General features: G+C 41.0%; 1 protein-coding gene across 3 annotated transcripts in view; it reads right to left on the bottom strand.

Moving 5' to 3' along the window:
• The window catches only part of vps13b (vacuolar protein sorting 13 homolog B), a 387,717-nt gene that overhangs the window by 204,107 nt on the left and 161,983 nt on the right, over nucleotides 1-21,627 (bottom strand). For all 3 annotated transcript variants that reach the window (XM_083918688.1, XM_083918687.1, XM_083918689.1), the window contains exon 22: nucleotides 6,408-6,541. In XM_083918688.1, coding sequence (XP_083774814.1) covers nucleotides 6,408-6,541 — 134 coding nt within the window. The remainder of the gene's footprint in view (nucleotides 1-6,407; nucleotides 6,542-21,627) is intronic.

The following is a 21,627-nucleotide window of genomic DNA, read 5'->3' as shown; positions in this document are numbered from 1 at the left end:
CCTCACAGTTTAAAAATTGACTGCAGAGTAAGAAGTTGACACTTTATTACCCCAATCCACATATGAACACGGTGTGTGGCAAAAAATTAAAGTTGTAATTGCAAATTATTTGGAAACCGGTGGATCTGACAGACAGAGAGGGTGAGGTGTTGAGTAGAGGGATGATAGGATGGAGGAAGGGGGGCAGGATGAAGTAATGTGCCTGCCGAAGGCGCTCCAGCCGGGGGTCAGATCGTGTTCATGGAAACCATCTGGCCAGCTCGATGGGAGCCACACCAAACATACAGTACATATGATCCTCCTTTCTATCTCTCGCTCACTTTTCTCCTACGTTAGAACTCCACTTCTGCTCATTTTTTCTCCTTCTTCCTTACCTCAGTCTCCTTTCCATAACTTTACCTTTTCTACCCCACTGCTTTTTCTCCTCCTTTTCTCTCAGAAAATATCCTACTCATTAATGCATGGCAGCTGCAGGGAGCAGTGTTACTTCATTTTTCCATGGCAACGCTCTCTCTGTTTCAGCGGATCCCATTTCAGTTTTGGTAGCAACGTGCTCCTTTGCCAGTGCTGAACACATTCATGTGTTAAATAGAAGGAATTAATGCAAAATTCTTGAAATAGAATCACCATTCTCATCACTGGGAATTATTGTCAGGGCCCAGGGAGAACATGGGTGTCCCCAGGGAGAATGGGACTGAAAAGGGGAGATGACAGGATCAGAAGGGGTAAGGGTGAGCAGAGGGGGAGAGGGGCAGGCAGGAAAGTGGAGGGGAAACACCGAGCATATAAAAGAAGAGGTAAGAGGTAAGAACCCGCAGGGAAGAGTAAGAGAGAGGTCAGGAGATACATTGTACGCAAGAAGTAACACACAAGTTTCAAACTCCAAGGCTTAGGGCAAGTGACCATATAAAGGTGTGCCAGGCCTCTCTGGCCAGGGTGAAAATTGCGGTACTGCCCATCAGCCCTAATGTGAAGTGACTACTAAAATAACACCACCTACGCATAGTGTAGCCTTGCATGACTTAGTTGCCTCTACAACACGCGCACACGCACACACACACACACACACACACACACACACACACACACACACACACACACACACACACACACACACACACACACACACACACACACACACACACACACACACACACACACACACACACACACACACACACACACACACACACACACACACACAGATGATCTGTGGTGTACGTAATGTCAAAGAGACTTCACCATCTTGGACCTGAGGGGCTAGGTTTGGACGGTACGTCTCTGACCTCACCATGCCTGTTGAAATGGTGTGACAAAGACACTGGCTCTTTCACTCAGTGCGTTTACATGCAGTTTACAAACTTGATTATAATTGGGTAATAACTCCCCCTCCCCATTGTGCGGCGGTGGCTTTTGACCTGTAAATAGAATAGACCGGGAAGCAACGGAAAACACAAAAACAACATTAAAAAACAACAATAGAGCATTACCTTTGAACCGAGGGAGGACTTCGCCATGGCAAGTAACATCACTACCAAGAAGACCTGTGTCTGTCCTAATTCTGTCCAAAAGTCAGCGGTTTCTCCCCCCGCTTGTGATTTTCTACAAAGGTAAACCGGGAAAAAAAAGCTTAACCCCTTAACCGGGGTAAGGCCATTTCCGGGTTACTGCTGTGCATGTAAACGCACTGACTCTTAGTGAATGTCCAAATTCTCTTTTTCTCTCAGTTCATCTTGCCTGATGAGCATCTACACTTATAAACTACTGTTTAAGACTTTGGGACCTTTAACTGTCCAAGTAGTGATACCCATAGCTATATGTGTAAACTGAACCATTTCTCTTTGGGCCAGCCAGCTTGTCTGTTTTCAATATTAGCCACCCGTCTAGCTTTATTGTCGACAGTTTCCTTAAGGAGATGAGAAGAAGTTCTCCCATGGCTTTGAGTGGATTACAAATAATGTTTCATCCATTTTAACTGCAGGGTGATTCCTTGTGAGGTAACAGGAGAAGAGGGTGTTATGAACTGAGATAGGAATGTACTGGAAGAACCATGGCTCAGAATCATTTCTGGGGTTTGGTTGAAGCGCTCAGCTACAGCTAGAGCATGACACTCATGGATTCAGATAATAATCTGTGCCTTAACCAGCCATGACAGGCCATCACCAAGAATCAATGCTAACTACGTCTGTCATTGAAAAGGACAAGTATGGTGTAAAGAATGATTTTAGAACAGAAAGCTACAAATAGAAACCGTGCATGTTCTGCTTTTTCCAGCTGCTATTCTGGTTTTAGACTGAGTGGGATCTGTGTCTAAGACATTACATAAGCTATACTCAAGTATAAAGTCTCACTGTAATGAAATGCACAGAACAGTGGGACAGAATTGCTCACAGATTATTTTGAGGTTATGCCGTTTCTTGAGGTAGGTATCTTGAGGAGATAAGGGATGATGCAGCAAAATGCATTAGACCTTGAAATGTATAAAAACTAAAATGAAAACACAGAAGATTTTGATTCTATTCTAAACTATTTGTGAACTGCTGACAATGTTGGAATAAATGACAAACAACAGTTGAAAATGTAAACCTCATGTATCCATCACTATTTTCCCACCTCCTCCTATGAAAACGAACTGACAGTCTAGCATCTGTGCAAGACTTCTACCTTTGTGCCTTCTGTTGGAAATCGGCAGGAAAGAATTTATGTCACAGTGACACAGCGTCATGACCGCATCTGAAACCGGGAATTTTATTCCTTATTCTGTTTAAACAGCCTTAAGTGGTCTCAGCAGACATAGTATAATAAATACCTTTTTAACCTTCTCTCCCAAATCTCATTCCACCACCTTCACTCTATTTCTCTTGTTACTCTCTCTTCTGTAAAAGTTGAAGAAAGCCCTGCATGCCAAATTAGGCACATGTGCAGCAGAAGTGTGAGCCATTAGGTATTCTGTTTACACCACACTAAAATAAATGGAGTGGTTTAAGTTTAGGGATATCCAAGGCCTGGGGTACCAGCTGTCGGGTCGTTCGGTTTGGTCCACTTCCACTCCCATGTCAACAGGACAGACTGTTTCCTAATTACTGCTGCAGTACGTGGTGTGGTCCCAATCGCACAGCCGAAGGGGACAGAGGAAAGTGGAGGCAATGACGGGCTCAGCAAACTATTAGAGGGTTGAGTTAACTTTTGTGGAAGTACTGTAAACAGCTCAATGGGCTGACATGGGACCTGGACTCTGCAGCATTATATCAATTCACATGCGTCATGCCCGCTTTCATGTTTGACTGACATCAGTTTGTGTGGTCCTAGCAATAAGAATTAAGATGAATTAAGAAGGGTTGTTGGACCTCTGCATCATTGGTTGTTGTTTACGTGCACAAAGAAACTTGCCTATAAGCCATATTCCAATCAGACTGACTTAAGCCCCTTTCACAGAGATTCTGCAACAGCACGGCAATAGAGGAACGCTGGCTTTTTGATCTTTTACTCAGAACCAAACAAAGTGGTGTACAGACGCCTCAGTTGTGATCTCACACAGGAGGACAGCATACCGGAAGCAAAAGAGGCTCTGGCGACTAGTGTGTGCGAGCCGATATGCACCATTAATCAGCCACTGGAAGCCTACCCACAAACCTTTAAGCAAACACATTTTCAAATCCGGGCTCAATGGGTAGCCTATGGCCCTATCAATGGCTGGAGCTGGGACTTGAGCTAATACATACAGTATGTACTCACTCCATCATAGAACACCCGAAGTATCTACCAAAAAAGGTTTTGGTTATGATTTAGGTGAGACAGTGACTCTGGACCTCTGGACCCTGCAGCAAATGGAACCCTACCCCCAAACCACCAACTTTATACATTATAGTAGCACAACTGTCAGTAGATAGGACACAGACGGACTGCAGCGTCATGTGTTTCAGAAAGCGAGAGAAAAGAGAGATGGGAAGAGACTATGGACTATTGCACACAATGTTTCTGTGAGTTATTAACAACGTAAATCACTCTGAATGCTGCTTTGTCACTTTTACTTGTGCACTATTACTGTGTGTTGTCCCGCACTTTCCCCTTCCAGGTTTTCCCATTCACACACACTGTTTGGTGCTGTTGCAGCTCTGTGACTGCCTCTGCTGTTGGCTCAGAGGCCTAAAAGATCTGCCACCCCCATTATCTGCACACACAGCCTGTGTGAAAGGGACTTCAGTTTACCTGCACTTTGAATTCCATGGAACAGAGTATCCCTGTTTCCATGACTAAACCTGTTAAGAGAAAACTTCTGTGCAACTTTGATGACCTGCTTTCACATACAACTCACTGCTAAAAAGGTATGAAAACAGATCCTGTAAAGCTATGATCTCTGTAGTGATTTGTGAGATGATAGTCTGTTGACATCACCATCTAACCATAACCTTGTTAGAGTCTGAATGTGTGCTGACAGAGAAAACCAACAGTCAAAGCTGCAGTGATCTGTGGGTTACTTAAGTAAGCCAGGCATCTAACCAGGTCTCTCATCATGAGAACATGAGCCTAACTGTAGTATTTATAACACAGTTCTGATGCTGACGGTGACCAGGAGATCTGAGTAACAAAAATACAAAATTAATGCTCTGGCTAAAAGTGGTCACCATCTTCACAGAAATGTTTGCACACTGTAGACCAGCATAAATGAATGAAAATAGACACATTACTGGACACAAAGATGGCCATATTCCCCAATCAGTAATGTACTGAGCCATGAGCACTGTGTGCATAGACACGTGCGCATACACCACGAAGTACTGTTCCTGCATCAAGAGGAGCCCTGTCAAAGAGTTGTCAGCACTTCCTGATGCATTTCAGATGGGGCTGGTTGTGATGTGGGCTCTGCTAACTGGTCCAGTCAAGATGCAGCAAGCATCCACACAATGGGAGCACTTAACTATCCAGTTAGACACTTAAACAGATGAACAGGAACATCCACCAAGCCAGCCAGTCAACCAGAAAGTCAGCCCACCACAAAGCGACATGAGACGAGACGCTACGTATGCATCTGTATGTAAAACAGGCTAATGGGCTAACAGCTAACAGAGGTCCCTGGAAGCCATATGGCCACAACCACAGAGAGAGCTAAAGCTCAGTACCTCGAAGACAGGGAGAGGGGTTAATGGTCTCTAAAGTAGATTTGGGATTGTTGTTTGGAAACTAAAACTGCCCCCGGACACATCCGACAGACAATAACTTCTGTATTAAGTCAAAGAGCAATACATAGGCACTTTTGCTGAGCCCCAAAAATAAATGTGGTAAAGATTTGCAAAAATTGGGGGTCAAGGAAATAGATATTCAAAATATTTGAATTAGAATAGAATATAAACAATAAAAAAAACTAAAAAGCAAAGCTAAATCATTTTTACACACAGTTACAGTACATACTGTATATTTATATTAGTGGTAGGACACGATTAAAAAAATTAGTCTAATTAATTAGAGGCTTTGTAATTAATTAATCGCGATTAATTGCATATAAATATTTGACACAAGAATAAACATTTTTGGATTTTGTTATATGACTTAATGAATAGACACAAAAATGAGTTTAAACAACAAAAGGTGTTTATTTTTTATCAGTGAGCAGTAACTTTTTGTAAACTTATACGTCTGAAACGCATTTGTTTCAGTTTATAAAAAAAAATAGTGCTTAGTGCGGTATATTCAAGAAAAGTGGAAACCTAACATTGCAAAAATATTTAAAATAATACCCTTGGCATGAAATAAACAGTTTAACATAGAGTGCTTTTCCCCCATGTTTTCAAAAACACAGAAACAAAAATGATTCTTTAACTAATGACAGTCCCTCCTAGGAGCGTTGTCTGTGCTAACGTTAGCTGCAGCATGTTCAGCATTGTCTGTGCTAACGTTGGCTGCAGCATGTTCAGCATTGTCTGTGCTAACGTTAGCTGCAGCATGTTCAGCGTTGTCTGTGCTAACGTTAGCTGCAGCATGTTCAGCGCTGTCTGTGCTAATGTTAGCTGCAGCATGTTCAGCGTTGTCTGTGCTAATGTTAGCTGCAGCATGTTCAGCGTTGTCTGTGCTAACGTTAGCTGCAGCATGTTCAGCACTGGGGTGGAGCGGAGGCTGAAGAGCTCCGGTGGGAGGTGAATTCTTCTCCATGTTTCCACTTAGTTGTTTTTTCAATGTTGCCCACTGAATGTATTAAGTTATAGTTTAACTAGAACACTTCGTTATGCTGGGTAGTGCAAACGGTAGTGGTATGGTGTAAGAGTGTAAGGACATGCCACTGGGCCTAGATCCAGTTAAATCTTGCATATCATTGACTGATGAAAGAAACACCATCCCAAGAGAATGCATATCTTGTATAACTGCTCCTATACAAAAGGACAACAATAATGGTAGAGAGCATGGATTTGTACCTGTAAAGTAAGGCGTTTAACAGCATCCCAGGCTTGGGCAATGAGCTCCTTCATTCTCTCCTCTGAGGTCGTCCATGACTCCTCTGCTGTGTTGACGGGCATCAGCTTCATTGGGATGGACAGGGGACGTGATTCTGAAAAGAAAGAGAGTACTTAAATATTGTGTGTACCCAGTATTTATGTGAATTAGCTGTAACCTCTTTACCACAGAAGTACTATAGAACCCTGTAACATATTATATAAAATCAATAAATGGTACATTAAACTATGCATTAATCCTTTATTTAACTCTCTTTATAATTCACTGTTATTTTCATTTCCTCTACAGTATCATGTTATATGATGTTTAACTCCTCATTGAGGTGAGGTAATGTTGGCACTCAGATTTCTTGTCTCCTACAGCAGCAGAGGGAACTATGAGAACTGAGAGAATGCACGCACACACCCCCACAGTGTCCTAGACATGACATGTCCAAGTGTGCCTGCTGTGGTCCAGACGAAGGTCGATTGTCTGCACTGACACTCATGGCAACAGCCAAACATAAATCACACAGCAACAACCCCCTCAATTAGCCTTCACATTAAAGGTCTTAACCAAAAACACCTTCTGTGTTCAATCGACAGTTCTTATGAGAGAAGAAAAAGGGAAATGATAAAGGAAACAGAGAGGTGCAGAAGCAGAGACATATAGACAGAACACACATTCTACCAGGTTAGCCTGAGGTCTGTGGATGTTAGAGCCATCAGGTCAGAGGTGAGGGAAGGGGGTCCCTCTGAGGACATATTAAGACATATTCCATGATTTAAAGGTCTGCCTTGCTCAGCAGCTCTATCCCACAGTTTTCATGAAACAGCGATGATGTCACAGCACCACCGTGTCTCCTTAGATGCCACTCTCCCAAATATCCTTCTTGTTGGCATGGCAACAAGAGTGTGTTGGCATTGGACAAAAATTGATAGTTAGCTACACTGGTTTGTTGCTGTGGCAACCTGCCTAAAACTTGTAGGCGTGTGCGTTTGTGTGCTTTTGTGTATTCAGCTGAGTGACTAAGGTCAAAGGCGCGTATAAAAATATATGTGTGTGTGTAGTAGAGGAAGAAAACAGACTGAAGACTAAGATCTTGGTATCTGGACTCTCCTACAGTAGTTTCTCACACTCAGCATCCAGGTGCCTCTGGCATTCAGGGACTATGAAACAGAGTGTTTTTGTCACAATGCCTACAATCAGTGTTGCATCATTACGTACTCTGCACAGTCCTTTGACCGCACTGAACATTTTGTACATTTGACAACCCAGTTTCTAATCTGCCTTCTCTCTCATTTTTATTCGTCAGCATTATTGTTTCTGTGAGTACACAACCAATGCCAATGTTCGTATACTTTACTAAATATCCATATAGTCACAGATGGCAAAAATTGACTTTGACAGGACAGATTGTGTTTCATGGACTGTCTTTCATTGAGTAATGTGCAGAGAGTGGTGCATTAACCGCTGTGATATCATTGGGTTGTCAATAGTGTTTTGTTGTAGAGAGCTGTGTGTGTTTTAGTGTAGTCCTTTCACACTGCATTAGAGAGTTGTTTCCTGTTCAGCTCTGCGGGGGATCCATATAGACATGACAGAGCTCTGTGGCTGCTGCGCTGTACTGTCATGTGGCCCAGCTGTCTAGACCAGAATACTTTACCCCAGGGACTGGACATGCTTTGTGTGAATGTGTGTCTATTTTTCAAGTAAGTTGTGACAACGTGTATCTGCATGTGTACATTTTTGGGGTGCATGAGTCAATGTCTGCACCCACGTTGACATCAATGTTCAAGTGTTAGTGTGGGTGTGTGATGTGTATGATTTTAACTCTGTTGGTGGTTTTCGCTGGAAACACTAAAGTATCACTACTGACGTCAATGTTAGAGCAGTTAACATTCAATGGCTTTAAACACCCTTCCCTTCTACTACTGTACCTTGATTTCAATTAAATACCACATTTACCATTTAATAAATAAACTGAGTTACTCTAGAGGCCTCTGGCTGCAGTTTTCATCTAAACTGTTTTTTTGTCCTAATCCTATAGAGTCAGACCTTATAGCTAACCTTCACCTGAAATAGACCTAGGAGAGAAGTCTTTTTTTTTTTTTTTTTTACTTTTGGGGTAAGCAAGACTGTGAATGTTCTTCCCAAGAGAGAGTCTGTTAGGCCAATCAGGAAGTGTGCTAAAGTACAGCATAGGCAGTAACAATGCAAGGCCAGTCTGCTCTCCGCTTTGTTTTAAATACCATTCCAGGACTCTGTTTGTTAATCCTGGGGTCATTATTTGGAATGAAACTGCCATATCTTGTTATAGTGACTTGGCGCCCGCCTTTTCTGCAGGGAGGGGATTGAAAAAAGAGAGAAGCAGGCAGGGACAGAGAATGAGAAAGACAGAGAGAACACAAGAGGTTTAAATTCAATGAAAGAGAAATATGACAGGAGCGCCCAAAGCTCTTAAACCTGCCCAGCCCTAACAAGTCCTGAGAGCCCTTTTAAAGTGGGGTTATTCCCCCTGTCTCGTGCCATCTCAGCCATGTCCTCATTTTCACCCTCTTTTAGGCCATTAGGCTAATATCTTATTGGCCAAACTCTGACCATACACCCTACCCCTCTCCTTCTCTGTTTTGTTTTCACTCTCCCACCACTCCCTCTTTTTCAGCTGGTGTGTGGAGCTGCCAGTCCAGTCCCCTATAAACATTCTAGAGTTCTGATTGTGATTATTCATCCTCTTTAACAGCTCCATACCATCTCCCAGGCAAGGAAAAGGCCCTGGTCTTTTAAGCCCATAGCCTGAGCATATGTGAAGTGAGCAGAGAAGACGCAGGGACCAGAGTCCCATTACAAAATGTTTACTTAAAGACCCAGTGAAATGTAAAATACACATAGCCAGTTTTAATCCCTGAGTCAATTGTTTATGTGTCTGTTGATACATGAAAAATATTCATCAAAACATCAGTCATATGAGAGTTTGGGGCGACTGCTCTAACCACTGAGCCACCGGCCGCCCCATCAGAGTAATTTTTACATCAAAATCCCTGTCTTTATATCTTCCTGTAAAACAGAGTAAAATGGTTTCAAATGATGACTCAATGAAATTAGACAATGGGCAACTAGCTAGACAAACTGGTCATATCAAACTGTACCTCACTGTTTGTGGGTCGTGTCATGGTCGTACAGACCGCTCTACAGCGCTGTATGAACAGAGCAATATCGAGGGAGATGGAAGAGATGTGTTTTTGGATAAAAGTAAGTTAAAAAAAAAAGCTATATTCATAGCATCAGGGGTTACTGTATGTAACCAACAGCTGATATCTATTTCAGGTAGGCTTTCAGCTACTGGCAGATGAGCAGGAGCTTGGGGGGCTGGTGGCATGGAGGGACAGGGAGGTCAGGCTTACACAGAGTCATTTGAAAGTCATGTGTGTAAGGATCCAACAGTCATCCGCTCTATAGCTCTGTATCATGCTAAACTCATCCAACATATTCAAATATGAGTTTGCAGCTTCATACAGTTATAATTAATACTGTATATCTATGATAACAAAAGAAAAACATAACATGAATGAATAATAATAATAACAATACACACAAGATACAAACACACATTTGGGTGACATGAAAATGTCTGTAGCTGCCGTGCCTTCTACAAAGGAAATAAATGGCTGCCGAATGAGATACAATTTTCCAGTGGCCCCTCTTACAGTGTATCTATTTTTTTCTAAATGAACATGACTCATGACCTCCCTAGTCCACTGGCCAAAGGTTGGGGGAAAAGCATCTTTCCATTTTAACAGGATAAGCCTCCTGGCCGACAGAGAGCAAAAGGCCATCATGCTTAGGTGGCACCCAGAAAAAGTGGCATCCACTGGTGCCACACCAAGCAGTGAAATCAGAGGAGATGGGTGTACTGTTTTCCCGCATATTCCAGAGAATGCCTAAAAGATAGACTCGGTTGTTTTTTCTATTTCTATCTTTTAGATTCTTAAGATCGCATGTATCAGATCTGTAGCCTAATAATTAAAAAAAAATGTAATCAGATATTTTTAAGGACACGTCATGCAATCATGCAAAAAGTGAAATAATAAGGCAGCTTGTTTAGGGATCACTGTAACAATCTTAAATGAAAGTAAAGTGAGATTTTGAAGCAGTAGGAGACACATTGCTACATTTACGCGTTTATACTGTATATATAGTTGGCAAAAAAGGTAAACAACTGTTTACCTTCTAGGTAAGAATATAAACACTTTTACATTATCAAATCTTAGAAAAAATTAAGAAAATAGGTTTTCTTTCACTAAAATACGCACAAACAGCAATCATTGAACTGACTGAATAAAGGCTACATCCGAGCTATTCAATTCATTTGGAATTGAGGCCGGTTGGTGAAAATGATCCAAAATGAGGGGCCAGAAAAAATATGAACATCACATTAATGGATATTGTAAAACAATGCAGCGACATAGGAGTGCTTACAGTATATTGTCTTTATTTTATCAATGTAAATATTAGTCATGACCTCAAAGCAACAAGCTTGTCAAAAACAATCCTTGTTAAATGAACAAACCTGTTTACCAGAGGTTTTCACTCAATTATTGGACTAAAGTAAAGTTTGAGGCTCTTGTCCTTCACTTGAGTATTTTATTGACATGATACTTTTTACTTCTGCTCCTCTACAAATCAGTGGAAATGTTCTACTTTTTACTCCACTACATTTATCTGATTACTTCAATAACTAGTTACTTTACTTCCAAGCACATATGAAACATTAGTTTATTAATAAAAAACTGGCCTGACACAAATGAACGTAACATAAATGCAGAGTAGCATGATTTTTCTAAAAATGCCTTCTCAACTGATCCTCTTTACACAGATATGGCTGCAGAGTAAACTCAGGCTTCACAGAGACAGAAACAAAAACTTCTCTGTCCATTCTCTGGTGAACAGGTGGTTTTCTGTGAAGAAACATTGATGTGGTGATTTAACCACAGATTTAACCAGACTGAAACGAACAAACAGAGCGGAGCTTAGCAAGCTGCTGCCAAGAGGATTCAGAAACCCACAAAGAAGAGCATAGCGGGAGCGTGCGTAGCATTGTGGCCGTGTGCCTACAGGTGGGTGGAGCAAGTCTCCCAGCATGCCGGGATTTGACGCACTAAGACGGTAGCACTGAGACGTAGCGCTGAGATACAAGAAAGGACAGGGGTCATGAAGACTTGCACCTCATAAACCGAACGGTACACACGTGTACCGAACCGCGACAAGCGTGCTGAACGGGACGGATTTTTTTAATAAACCGTTCCACCCCTAGTCAATACCCGTCTAAATCTCATACAATCTATCCTTGGTCCAATGAAGACGGTGCACTATCTTAAACTGAACCACAGTGTGTCTGAGGCATATAGAGGTAGATTCGCTGGATCATTTTTTGCCATATTTCTTCTGGAATCTTTTCATCTAGGTCTGTTTCCCATATGATTCTAAAGCCATCGAGACTGTTCATATTATGTGTTTTGAGCAATGTATAAAGTCTGCCTGTTACCTGTTTTGTGTTAACTTTACATTTTAAAATTGTTTCAAGCAAAGATTCAGGAGGACTCAATGGGAAACAGTCAGAGTTAGAAGCCCCAACATTTTGAAGCTGTAAATACCTGTAGAAATGGGATTTAGGAAGACCATACTTCTGTTGCAATTGTATAAAAGTGGTAAACCTTTTTTCAATGTAGAGGTCAAAAAGTTTACCTATTCCATTCCATTTCTTTGCCCAGACATCAAAAGCTTCATTTATCATTGGACAGTGATAAACATATAAACAAACATATGCTTCTTTATCAATAGTGCAACAAGTGAAAGATCAGTGAGATTCAAGGTCCTTCTAAACTGGTTCCAGGTTTTAATTGAATGGATAACAACTGGATAAGTGGTAAAGGCTGAGATAGGCTGTTTGAAAGGTAATTTGGAACATAATAAAGCTGCTGGGGAGGTAGATCCAATGGATGCCCTCTCTTACACTGTCCATTCAGTACTATTGACATCTGTGCAATCATTTCTCAACCAATACAGTAGGGCTCTTATATTAACAGCCCAATGGTAATACATAAAACTTGGAAGTGCCATAGCATGCATTGCACAAGGCCTTTGTAATGTGATCAAACTGGAAAAAAAAGATTTTGTTAGAAAAATAGGAAGACAATGAAATAAATATAAAAACTTAGGGAGAACATTCATCTTTATTGTATTGATCCTCCCTCCTAAGGAGAGAGGCAGAGGGTCCCAGTACTCCAGGTCTGGTTAATGCTTACTTAAGAGGGGATGATAATTAGCCTTAAAAAATCCTTGTGGTTACGTGTGACCCATATACTGAAATATTTCATTCTTTTAGGGCTAAATTTAAAAGGGATTGATACAAGATATTCTTCCGAACTTTGTGAGTAGAGTCGATAACTCGGGAGGGCTAGAGAGGGGGTCTGACAAAAGTGGTGAAAAAGTAGATGGATACATTATGATTGGTGCCAGCCGCAGCCACAGGGAGCGTGCATAGGATCCGAATCCAGGGAATGAATTTAGGGCCAAAGTTAAACGTTTTTAGAGTCTTGAAAAGATAGTCCCACTCCACCTGATCAAACGCTTTTTTTTGTGTCGAGTGACAGCATCACTTCAGTGTTCTCAGGATCGGGCGGTGTGGGACAATAAAGGATTTTAAAAAACCGCCTTATATTGAAAAATTAATAATTTTTTTAGAAATCCTGTCTGGTTGGATGAGATAATAGAGTGGATAATGTTTTCAAGGCAACGCGCCAACATCTTGGCAAGAATCTTTGCATCTGTATTCAGCAACAAAACAGGGCGGTATGAATTGAAATTAAGGGGATTTTTATCATTCTTAAGTAATAAAGAGATGCTTGACACATGGTTGGGGGCAAAAAATTGGTGACTGAAGATTCTTCAAATACTAACAGTAACAAAGGATATAACTGGTTAGAAAAACTTTTGAAGCAGACGGTTGAGAAACCGTCTGGCCCTGGAGATTTGCCACTTTGCATGGTACCGATTGCTGACACTATCACCTTGACTGAGAAATCCCTTTCCAGTTCAGCTGAGAATTCTTCACCAACAGACGGCATTTTCCGGGATTCAAAAAAGTATTTTGGGACAGCAGGATTGGTAGCCACATCTGAAGTATATAATAATTGGTAGAATTTCCTGAAACAGGAATTGATCTTCTCATTGTCAGTGCATTTAAATCCACATTCATCATTAATTTCAGGGATGGTTTGATTAGCAGTTCTTTGGCGCAGCTGGTGAGCAAGTTCTCAGCCGGACCTTCCCCCATGTTCATAATAACCATGTCTTGATTTGGATATAAAGTATTCAGCATGTCAGGTGGGACAGGAGATCAAGCTCTGTTTGTAATGACAAGCGTTTTTTAATCATATCTGCTGAGGGGGAATTGCCATGGAGCCTGTCTAACTCTAATATCTCATCTGCTAATGTTTTAATACGCTCACTGTTAGCCCTTTTTCATTTGCACAGTATGAAATAATTTGACCCCTTGAATATGCTTTTAGCGACTCCTAAACAGTAGGTGGTAACATCCCTGGTGTTTGATTGATTTCAAGAAACATTTTTATTTCAGACGTATGTAAATTGCGTATTAGGAATTTTCATGATTAAGGGACTATGATCCAAGATGACCATAGCCCCGTAATCACATTCTTTAGTGAAATGCAGAATTATTTATCCAGGAAAAAGTAATCAATACGTGAATACGCCTTGAGAATCAGGGAGAAGTACGCCCTAGAGGTGGGGTTGCCAAACCGCCACACATCTGCAATAAGAGCTGAATAGAGTGTGCTTACTTCGACAGGGATGCCCTCTAAGAATTACTCCTATCTTAAAGAGGAGAGAGTGCACAATTAATATCACCGCCAAGTCTGAGATGATGTGATGACAAATCTGGTAAGCAAGAAAAAAAAAAGGTGAAAAATGTAGGGTCATCTCTGTTCAGGGCATAAATACATGCTAAAATAACTGGGAGCGAGTATAATTTTCTCACCACAATGACAAATCATGCTGCAGAGTCAGTTTGCACATGAGATTCCGTGAACTGCACATTTTTACTTATCATTATAGCACCACCCCTAGCCTTTGAGCGGAAATTGGATTGATACACCTGGCCAGCCCATCCCCTAACAAGGTGAGAACTATCACAAGATCGTATATGGGTCTCTTGTAAGAATGCAATATCTGCATTGAGTTGTTTTAGGTGTGAACATATCTTTTTAAATTTCACTGGATAATTTAGTAGTTTAACATTCGAACTTATGAAGTCCGCAGGGCAACCATCATAACCTCTTGTATAATTTATATTGGCCATGTTGTGTATACAGAGAAGTGAGCACCATATATGAAACCAAAAGACACAAAAACAAACACAAATAAAAGTCTTGCAGAGTAGCATCAGTTCATAGATAGAACCTGTAGTTACCCACCCCCTGTCACCCACGTGAACAAGGTGATTACAACAACCCCCAGAAAAAAATCCACTCATTAAGTGTTTGTGGTTGGGAAGTACAAAGCTAAGCACTCGGGCTCCTGTCGAGCCTAAAACATAAAGAACATTAGAAATAGTAAAGTGTAAAGTAATACATTTCTAGGTATAATGCACAGTAAACCTAAGTTATGATTCTGGGAGAGAATGTATTAATCATGCTGAGTATCAAGACTATACAGCATACACTTCCTTAAATAACACTGCATCAAGTGTAATGTCTTTTATAACCAAATATGGCTGACCCACTTAACCAATAATAATAATAATAATCAGGAACTGAAACAGCATGTCTTTCATTTTAACTCGGAATAACCTTTAAGTAAAAAACAATAAATCAGTAAGTCAGTAGAAACACTAGGCTGAACCTGAAATAGTATGTCAGCGCACAAAGTTCCCGCTGGTCAGCATTATCAATAAGAAAATGGAACAGTATATAAAATGTAAACATTGTGTTATGAATTTGCACCTGATGACATCTGGCACAGTATACACATGGTCAACATACCTGTAGGTCAAAAGAAATATATTCAGGTGAGATGTTCAGACTCACACACATTCTCCAGCCTCCGTGGATGGGATAATATTCTTCTTGACATAGGTCATAGCTTTTTCCGAGTCAGTGAACTCCCTGTCCTCCCCTCTGTACGTGACCCAAAGTCGCGCTGGAAACAGAATCCCGTACCAGACTCCCTGACGGTCGCAAAGCAGCTTCCTCACCTCTGCAAATGCAACCTGAAATTTCGCCACAGTTTCTGTGTAGTTTGGGAAGATGGTGATTGGTTCTCCGTTGAAGCGTAGTATACCCTGGGTGCGAGCACGTTGCAGTATCTGGACACAATCTTGGTAATAATGTAGCTTAGCAATAAAGGCGCGAGCTTCTCCCCTGGGCTTATTCGGCCCAAGGATTTTTTTGTTTTCAGTTTTTCTTCGGCCCTAAGATTTCTTTGTTTTCAGTTCTGCCATTTCTGCCTTCATCTCACTCACAGTTTTTTGTAAAGTAGCCACTTCATCTGACCATGCTGATAGCCCCCCTCACCTCTTTGACACTAACTTTCACCTGGTCAATCTCTGACTTCAGCGCCACGGTGTTGTTTATTATCTCTGTTTTCACCGCCTTCAGCTTGTTCTTAAGTATTTCAAAGTCATCAGCAAGGGCATTTCTCAGTTCTGACTTTATCATCAAATGAAATGTCCGCGTTTGGAGAAAGAAGGATTTCTGACTTCAAGCCTTCAGTGTACATCTTTCCCGAGGTAGGTGAGGGTGTATCGTCATTAGTCACTTGATTAGCTGGGCTCTTGGCAGTACACCGGACCCGGGAGGTGTTGGGCCTTGATTAGGAGGATCCAGTATACCTAAATTTCCTCAACCTCATGTCCATCGGGGTACCGCCACGGCTTTGTTCTACAACCCGGTGGAGTTTAGTGATCGTTTACTGTTGCATGAGAAGGATTACACTTTGTGTTTTTCGGTTAAAATAAAGGGAACTCACGTCGAACACAGCTCACTCCATTGCCGCCTAGCTAGGCCCCCCACCCACGTTTTAGCAGTCCAATCAAATGTGAAGTACTTGATATAAATCCCTCTTGTAACTATACATCACTCAAATATTCGTTCCACTTGGATAAGCCATCACAGTACAGAAGCTAAAGACACTCCAACTTCCTTTTTATTGGGACTTTATAGGCGAGAAACAAAACAGTGTTGCCTCATTTCATAATGTCAAACACAACACTGCTGTGGCAGAGTAACACTGCTGTAAAACGTGTGAGGGTGTGTGGTGTGAGGAGTATAAAACGCACATCATACAAATAAGCAATTCACACTCACAAACACACGCATTAATACACACACAAATTGACACTGATACATCCACAGTCACACAACACTAACATCATAACAGCACCAGTTTCCAGTTATTTCCACTACAGATTTATCAGTCTTCACAACAACAATCTAACAAAATATCCATATGTTCTTTCTAAGTGGTTGAGCAAGTCTCCCATAAAAACAGTCTCATTGAAGGATCTCAGCATTTCCCCATGCCGCCTGCTATCTCTCTGGTATGTTCCCTTTTACAAATGGTTTACAGTGAGTTGAAGTGTTGTATATTCTGTTACAGCTGCGTGCAGAGGCAGCAATGGGGCTCTTTAATAAACCTGCCCGCCTATTTGTTTTGGATGCAAGTCTGTGTTTATTTAAATATTTACGTAACGCAATTTGTTATGGGGTTATTGAAGCCGCCATGAAAAAGTGTTGGTGTGGCCAGGCTGACTGAACGGATGAGGAATGGCGGTGAGGGGTTGGCAAGAAGTTTTAAGAGTTTTATCTTGCCCATAAATTTCTACAAGGCCTGGGACGATATGAAAAAAATCCTGGACTACATAATTGCGGTTCACAATATTATCCTGATAATCATCAAAATATATATAAAACTCTTAAAATGGCACTAAAACACTGGAATCACTTTACTTTACATTTGGTTAAGAAAAAAATAATTGTATTGCATCACAGAGAGGACACACATCTGTTTTAAGTTCCCCCTTATTAAAAATATAATTTATAAAAGTCATTGTAAAGTATGTCATAATTTATAAAAAAAAAAATCACAGCGGATTGTACTTACAGCGATGTTAATTGTACATGACATGAAAACGTTCTGCTTCTTGTTTTAAACAGCTACATCAAATGACAAGATGGATTTTATGTCACTGTCTGCTCCACACAGCATGTTCAGAAGCGTTGTGGAGACCATCACTCAATCATCTCACAGAAAACATACATGTCCATGTTGTTATCGACCTAAACCTGTATTTCTCCCTCTGTAGGCCTATACATAATATGAACATATTAACTGTATCTACATTGACTGATCAGCTCAGTCTGTGTGTGTCACCTGCTGCTGACTGCCTCACTCGCTGCGCTGGGGGGAGAAATAAAGCCAATGAATCAGTTAAACAGTTTCTTCAGTTTCTTCCCATTGAGCCGACATGAAAACTGTTTTGGTTTAGTAAATGTCTGTCAGTCAGCTGGTGAAGGCAGGTTATCCAGCTGCTGTCACTCAGCTCAGGAGCTGCTGGCAGACAGAAGAGACCAAACCGTTCTCCCAACTCGTCCCATACGGAGGCTTTTGGTTTATCAGGTTGGATGATCGCTAACGTGCCGACACTGAAGCTAGAACTTGTTCTCTGAAGTGCTAACTGTTGTTTGTGTCTTATCCATCACTCTGTTGCCGTTTCTACGTACATATTGTTATTATGAGGCAACTTTTCACCTCGAAAAGAAACATTATCACATTTTAACATTGCGAGATTTCGTTACACCCCTAACTTGTGAGTGTTTTTATCGCCATCTGAAGGAAAGGATTCTTGTCTTGTCTAACCCTAACCCTATTTTTACTCCACACTCACTGTAATTGTGAAGAGAAGACTTTTCAATTCCCTAACCATGTGGACAGACTGTTATGTCTATGGCAAGAGACAAAAGAGAGAAGAGGATCACATACATTTCACACCACAATCGTCACCCCTTTCATCATCATCATCATCATTATCATCAGACTTCAGCCTGATCATACACAGCATCTATCCAGCCTATACAACATTCCGTTGAGAGTTTCTGCCAGCCAGACCACGACGCAACAAAAAAAGAATGAAAACAAAAGACACGTCTTCTCAGTGTGACACCAAGACTCTTTGAAACGTTCCTTGTGAAATCATCTCGTGTTCCTCTGTCATCTGAACTAAGCCTCCTCCAGCCTGCGCACTAATCCACGCTACGTTTGATGAACCCCAACTCAACCCCAACTTCCCTCTCTGCTCCTCTCACTTCAACCTCAAAAACCACAGCCAACATCCACAAGGCCTAATACCCTTATCATTCATGAAAGAAGAAAAGGGATACATAAGGACAAATGTATTCCCCACAGACTGGTGTGTATGGGCTCATCAGTGTGTAGAGGCCAGAGACATTCTCATGGAGCGACGAGAGTCCCCTACAGACTGCAGCCATGCTTCTCAGAGGGGCCTCCTATCTCATTATTCCTCCTTTTCTTGTTTTCTTTCCGCAGTCCAACCATCATTACCTTGATAAATTATTGACTTTACCAGAAAAATTAAACTATATAAATAACTCCACAATGAAAATATTATCCCCTTCTGAAAAGCGAACAGCAGCCAATAAAAACCTTCCTGACTTCCATCAGGCTACTTGGGCTTATAGTTATATATGGCTGTGTAGTTCTGCCTGAAGTCCTCTCATCTGTTCTCTCTCTATTTTATATGTGTATATGCATGTATATATTAATTTCTCGCTGCTGTTTCTCCAAAATATATTGATTTATGTCTTTCCAGAATATGCGTTTCTCAACCATGAAACCTGGACCTTTTTTTTTCCTCTTCCCAGTCTTTTTTCTGACGCACTACGGTTGAGATCACAGAAAAGTCATCAGTACAGAAACGTTTCTGTAAAGCCCACTGCCCCTTTCACCACTAGATATTGCAGATTGACAATATGAACAATGCAAATGTTTCCATGTCTCTCTTTCTCTCTCTGGTCCTCCCAGTAAACAGCAAAATTACATCTAATCCCATCATCTAGACCCCTAGCAGACAGGAACTTAGACAACAGTTCTCGTTCCAACCTTTGAGAAGCACAGCCAGATCGTAGGATAGGTTTCTCAGCAAAAGAAGTATGTTCTCAGAGCGCCAACGGCTAATTTTAGGATAGAAAAGAAAAGCCAGTGAGATCATTATTCTGGTAGATGTTAGAGAACAATGAGAAGCTCGGGACTCTGGAGGCTCTCGATCAGAAACACAGTGCTGCTGCCAACAAGAACATTCATTAGGGACAAATAAAGAAAATACTTAGAGGCTAGTTTTATGTGAACCAATTTGTGGCGTAATTGTGCGGGAAGACAGAAATCAACCTCACGCAGAGGAGAAACGACTTGTTTCCAAAGTCGCTGTTCCGAAGCCTTTCTTATAAAGGATAATCACACAAAAACAGTTAACACTTCTCATGATGTTACTAAGCAATATTCAAACAAACCCATGGTGTGACTTCAATGATCAGTGTTTAGTTTTGAAAAATGGAGACAGCCTCTAGTCTACACCAGGATATTTAGTCAGCTCATATACTTTTCTGAAACCAAAAAAACCTGATTGACACAAAATAACAGCTAATATAGCAAAGTCATACAGTAATGATAAGGGAAAAACAACTTTTGGCCGAAAGACTACCCGGAGTATATGGCATTATAAAAGACAAACCAATTCAAAGAAAAATATGATTCTTTATTCCTGTGTCTTAATTGCAAATGTGTGTCTTTAGTAACATGAAAATATCTATATAATATATTTTGTCTCTGTCATCCACCAGAACTGGCTGCAGCCCAAGTCAGCCAACGCTGGTTTTGAAATTCACAGTGTTTCGTAACATGTACCCTGTATATTTAACATGTGCAACTACCAAAACCAGAAAGCAAGAGAGACAGAGTGAAATATTTTGTTGCCAAATGAAGTTGAGTGGATATGGGTTCTGAGATCCGAGCTGGGCAGCCCCACAGCCCCACTATGATATCACCTTGCCCTCAGTGCTTTCTTGGGAAATGATCTACAGTGAACTGGTTCTGTGTGTCTCTGTACATTTGCCTACACATTAACAGGCACCTTACAAAAGCCTGGAGGAAAGTCCCCCTTGATTACTATGAAACTGTAGCTAGGCTGAATGTGGTAACAAAACAACATAACACTCTCTTTACATCATAAAAGTGCCAGGCATGTGTTCAAATGGTCAATTGGAAGCAGGGACATCTAGCTAGTGCAATTGTTCTGAGGAGGCTTTGAACTGCTAAAAACTCTGAAAATGATTTTCTTCCAGTGGATTATGATTTATTCTGTAATTCCCTGAGGTGATTTCTGTGGGGAAATCAATAGCTCGAGTGGAAAACGATGGTAATCAATAGGCAGAGAAAAAGACTGCTCTAGCCAATTTATAATCAGGCGGAACAAAATGCCGCTCTATATCAATACTACATATATCTAGCACATCAGGTCATTTAATCTTATAATAGTATTTCAAACAATCATACTCTGGACATGAAAACTGTTAACTCGTATTTTTGAATTGACCACTTTAATGCATCATTAGAGTACATATTGTGTGCTTCAGAGTGTCTCAGGGGGGCCAGGGGCCAGAACAGTATGTATCCTGGAGCAGAAAATCTTACCATAGTGGACTCGAGAAGGAATCATTTAAAACAGCACTGTGCCTTTAATAGATTTCTGTACAACTCTTTTTGAGGTATGTGCATTGTCTGTTTTCGGTGTGTTCCAATTAGGGACTAAGAGTAGTTTTGAGGCAGTTGGGACTACAATTATTGTGGGATAAAAAGTAATAATTTAAAAGACTTCATTTGTGGTATATTTCATATCAGCAGCTCTTCACAAAGTGACTCAAGGGAAGTGTTTCAGGGAGAATCCAGGATTGTGACGGCATACTGTACATGCATTACGAGCATTCGGGCTAAAAACAGTTTCACACTTAAGGTAAATTAATTTGCAACCAAATACCAGTATTATGGTTTCTAGAAGAACTTCATGACGTGTTCTGCTGAAGGTCAATTGAGTAGCAGCACCAGTGGCAG

The sequence above is a fragment of the Echiichthys vipera genome (assembly GCF_963691815.1).
Source record: "Echiichthys vipera genome assembly, chromosome: 8".
Classification (NCBI taxonomy): Eukaryota; Metazoa; Chordata; class Actinopteri; order Perciformes; family Trachinidae; genus Echiichthys; species Echiichthys vipera.
Note: the sequence above shows the minus strand (reverse complement) of the source record. Positions and strands in the feature narration are given on the sequence as shown.